At 51.7% G+C, this 4,357-nt stretch overlaps 1 protein-coding gene across 1 annotated transcript in view; it reads left to right on the forward strand.

Annotated features, from left to right (window-relative positions):
• Positions 1-4,357, forward strand: part of LOC107105736 (adenylate kinase isoenzyme 5-like) — a 76,073-nt gene that overhangs the window by 23,580 nt on the left and 48,136 nt on the right. Inside the window, exon 7 of the mRNA XM_015405742.1 lies at positions 2,653-2,732. Coding sequence (XP_015261228.1) covers positions 2,653-2,732 — 80 coding nt within the window. The remainder of the gene's footprint in view (positions 1-2,652; positions 2,733-4,357) is intronic.

Consider the following 4,357-nt stretch of genomic DNA (forward strand, 5'->3'; position numbering starts at 1 on the left):
GCTCTAACGGTCAGGAAGTTCTTCCTAATGTTTGGCCGAAAACTCTTCGGATTTTGACTTGGACCGTAACAGATAAGGAAAATGGCACTCACTTGGGAGGGGAGTCTGGATCCCTATCTCCGTGTGCTCCACAGTCGCAGTCTGAATAAGGCACCGTGTGCATGGGAATTGGGGGAGGGCCTGCAAGTCACTTGTTGGGACTGTTAGACAGGCCTCTGGGCTGAGACCCCAGACTCTGTAATTTGTGCATCGGCATGCATTTGTGTATTTATATCCCACGTTCCACACCAGTTGGGACTCAAAGCAGCTTGGAACACTGTTCTACCTTCTCCTGTTTTCTCACAACGATGACCTCGTGAGGTAGGTCAGGCTGGAAGTGTGTGAGAGGTTCAAGGTCACCCGGAGAGCTTCCATGGTAGAAGTGGGGATTTGAACTCAGGACCCCTAGGATCCTAGTCCACCACGTTACCACTACACCATGCCAGCTCTCTCTGTGTGAAAAGACAGTCCTCGGGAGCCATTATTTGCCCTCTTAGGGAAATGTAGATATACAGTTCAGCACAGAACTCCCCGCTTAGGGTTGCTAGGACTTACCTGTCTGTCGGTGGGGGGCTCTCGTTGCCCTGGAGTTTTTGGCGTGTGCGCCACGATGACATCACCCAGAAGTGATGTCATCATGCAGGGCACGTTGGAGGGGGAACGCTCTATCGTTTGAGGAAAAACTCTATGGTGATCATAGTTTTTTCTCAAACGCTAGAGTGTCCCCCTCACAACGTGCCCTACACGAACCCGGAGAGCTTCCATGGTAGAAGTGGGGATTTGAACTCAGAACCCCCAGGATCCTAGTCCACCACGTTACCGCTACACCATGCCAGCACTCTCTGTGTGAAAAGGCAGTCCTCGGGAGCCATTATTTGCCCTCTTAGGGAAATGTAGATATACAGTTCAGCACAGAACTCCCCGCTTAGGGTTGCTAGGACTTACCTGTCTGTCGGTGGGGGGCTCTCGTTGCCCTGGAGTTTTTGGCGTGTGCGCCACGATGACATCACCCAGAAGTGATGTCATCATGCAGGGCACGTTGGAGGGGGAACGCTCTATCGTTTGAGGAAAAACTCGATGGTGATCATAGTTTTCCCTCAAACGCTAGAGTGTCCCCCTCTCAACGTGCCCGACACGATGATGTCACCTCCAGACACACTGGCGTGGATGGGGTTCTTTGGGGGCAGGGTTTCCCCCACCGGCTGGCTTGGTGGCAGCGGATTGGGCCCCCCCCCGAAAGCGAGTAAACCCCCACCCCCGTCAGGGGAATGGCAGCCCTATCCCAGCTCTTGAGGTGGACCCATAAACAATGTCTTGTTTAATTGGGCTGTTTTCGCCTGTTGCATTCCTTCCATATTGCAGATTGGAAGACAATCGTTTTGGGAGCCAGGCCAAAGAAAGGTGATGCAATAGGAGACATGTGACCAAGGGGTCTGTGAGTTAGTGGACCACAGAGGCTGTAGATGAAGTCAAAATGTAGAGAGGAAAGGAGAAACCAACGGGGGAAACATGAGCGGAGTATGAAGAAGATCAATCATGCAGAAACTCTGGAATAATCCTGGCTGGAGTCCCAAAAATGTTTAGGACTGAGGTTGGGTCTGGCCAAGCAGGGATTATATGTTGGTCCCAGCCAATCAGGTCTCGGGATATATTACAAGCTGGCCAGGAAAGTCCGCTTGCGTTGCGAGGGTGAGAGTCCTGATCCGGTGGCAGAGCAACTGCTTAGAGAGAAGTGCTAGAATCGATGACTTGCAGGAAGGGAAATGAAATGGGGACGAAGGAGGGTTCGGTTCCTCTGTGCCCCTTTAGATGTAAGAATTGGACCTCTTCCCGTTGTGGCTGCCCTGTCATGTCAAGTCCGGGCCAGAGTGCGGCAACTCTGACACAAACGCCAAAGGAGAGAGAAGTGAATGTTCAGTACTCCCCAGAGCCCCTTGTCTTGCCTTGTGGCTAGCCAAAGTGTTTCTCAAAATAAACACACCATTTTTGGAATGCAAACGCTGGTTTGCCATGGGACTAAACTGGCAGCACTTTTGCACACACTGAATAATGCACTTCCAGTCCACATCCAATGCACTCTAGGGATCGTTTCCAAGAGGATTTTGTCATTCCACACAGTAAAACCCAATTGCAAAGTTCAGTGAAACTGGATTGAAGGAGCATTATTCAGCGTGTGTGAAAGTGCCTTTGATTGTGTGTGTGCGCGTGCGTTTGTGTGTGGCATGTGTACATGTACAGTTCCACATATTTCATTTCCAGAGGTCTTGAATTATGAAGGCTATGTAAGACTCACATCTCTGCCCGTTGGAATTCTGGCAAATTCAGGTAGCTTTGGTAGTTGGCTTCAGCCAAAAGAACCAAGAATCTTGTGGCGCCAGAAAGAATAGTGGCTGTACTTGTGGCAGAAGCTTTTGTCAGTCAGAGTTCCCTTTGTCAGATGTGACAAAGTCAGCTTTGACTCACAAATGCTTCACAATATGTTCATGAGTCATTCCATGCCGCAGGAATCTTTGTCGTTCTGTCTTCCGTTGACAGCCTTCTTTCCTTCCCCACAGAGCAGCCATAAGTGTATGAGGAGTTGTGGTGATTTGTGTGTGTGTGTTTTTAATCCAGAGTCCCCGCTGCTGGCTTCACTGGACGCTCTCTTCAGCCCTGGCCGAGAACCTCCAAAGGAGGAGCGGGAGGAAGGGCAGGTAAGTGACATGTACCGGACCCGGTCTTGGCAAAGCCGTTGGATTTTCCAAAGCCTTGATTGGCTGACAGCCACACTTCCTGTTTCTGAGTCAAAAACAGGAAGTGGGGGTTGGCGGGAGTTCCCTTGAGTCCATGGGAAAACACGGCAGAGTCCATTTGTCCAAGCAGTGAGCAGCCAAAGGGCAGAGGTCAGAAATAGCCTTGGCACTGACCGGCCACGTTCTGGCCGTCTGCCCTGCCCCTGAAGTAGAGAATAAATACTGGAAACTAGCAAGGGAGTCTCTTTAGGGGTTAGCTGTTGACTGGAACAATGACTAAAATGTTTTCGCTTCTATATTATTTCTCTGCCTTTTTTGCTGTTAGTTTTGTGTATATGACGTATGCAGGTTGTACTTGCATATGTTTAATAATGCAGATACACAACGCTGAAAATGCAGTTGTTTTATGGGAGGGATGTGGTGCAAGAAATGGTGTGAAGGAGAGTCATGGGCTGTGTTTGCATTAGTAAAGGTAAAGGTCTCCCTCGCTCGAAAGCCAGTCGAGTCCGACTCTAGAGTTGCGGTGCTCATCTCCGTTTCAAAGCTGAAGAGCCAGCGCTGTCCGAAGACGTTTCCGTGGTCATGTGGCCGGCATGACTAAACACCAAGGCTCACGGAACGCTGTTCCCTTCCCACCGAAGTGGTCCCTATTTATCTACTAGAGGGATTTGGGGTTTGAAAGCAACAGGGTTGAGAGATTAAAAAGCATTCCTGTCAGAGCCTGTGTCCTCCGTACGGTTCCCAGGTCTGGGCTGGAAAATACCTGGAGACTTTGAGGGTGGATCCGGGAGAAGGCGTGGTTTGGGGAGGGGAGGGGCCTCAGCATGGCACCGTGCCACAGAGTCCGCCCTTCAAAGCAGCCATTTTCTCCAGGGGAGCCGATCTCTGTCAGTTGGAGATCAGCTGTCAAAGTGGGAGATCTCCAGGCCCCACCTGGAGGCTGGCAACCCCAGTCCTCCGTAGGGTTGCCAACCTCCAGGTGAGGCCTGGAGATCTCCCATTTTTTTACAGCTGATCTCCAGACGACAGAGATCGGTTTCCTTGGAGAAAATGGCTGCTTTGGAGGGTGGACTTTATGGCCCCTCACCAAACCCTGCCCTCCCCAGTCTCCACCCCCAAACCCAAGAATTCCCCAACGCAGAGTTGGCAGTCCTAGGGACTCTTCCGTTTTGGGGAACACCTTTTCCTTTTCTCTGGCTCCCTCAAGACCTGCTTCTTCGATAGAACTTTCCTAAATTGCTTGTCTTGCCGGGCTTGCCAGCTGGCCAGGAAACATTGGTTCGGCTTGCTGTCGCTTCTGAAACTTTTTGTGGCGTGGAAGGAAAAACACTTTCCCCTTCTTGCTTCATCAAGTTGCAGTGCTGTCAAAGGGACACCGCCATAGGGGCCAGGTTGATAGTTGCCAGTCCACTAGGGTTGCCAAGTGTGGATGTGGCGCGCAGCGAGGGACTCCCGGCTGCCGGCTGGAGCGCCGCATCCACGTCACCCAGAAGTGACGCGGGCACGCCAGGCACGCTGGGGGCGGGGGCACGACCATCCGAGGGAAAACCATAGAGTTTTCCCTCGGATGACCGTGGCCCTGCCCC

This window comes from Gekko japonicus, unplaced genomic scaffold (genome assembly GCF_001447785.1).
Source record: "Gekko japonicus isolate JY-2015 unplaced genomic scaffold, Gekko_japonicus_V1.1 scaffold1491, whole genome shotgun sequence".
Classification (NCBI taxonomy): Eukaryota; Metazoa; Chordata; class Lepidosauria; order Squamata; family Gekkonidae; genus Gekko; species Gekko japonicus.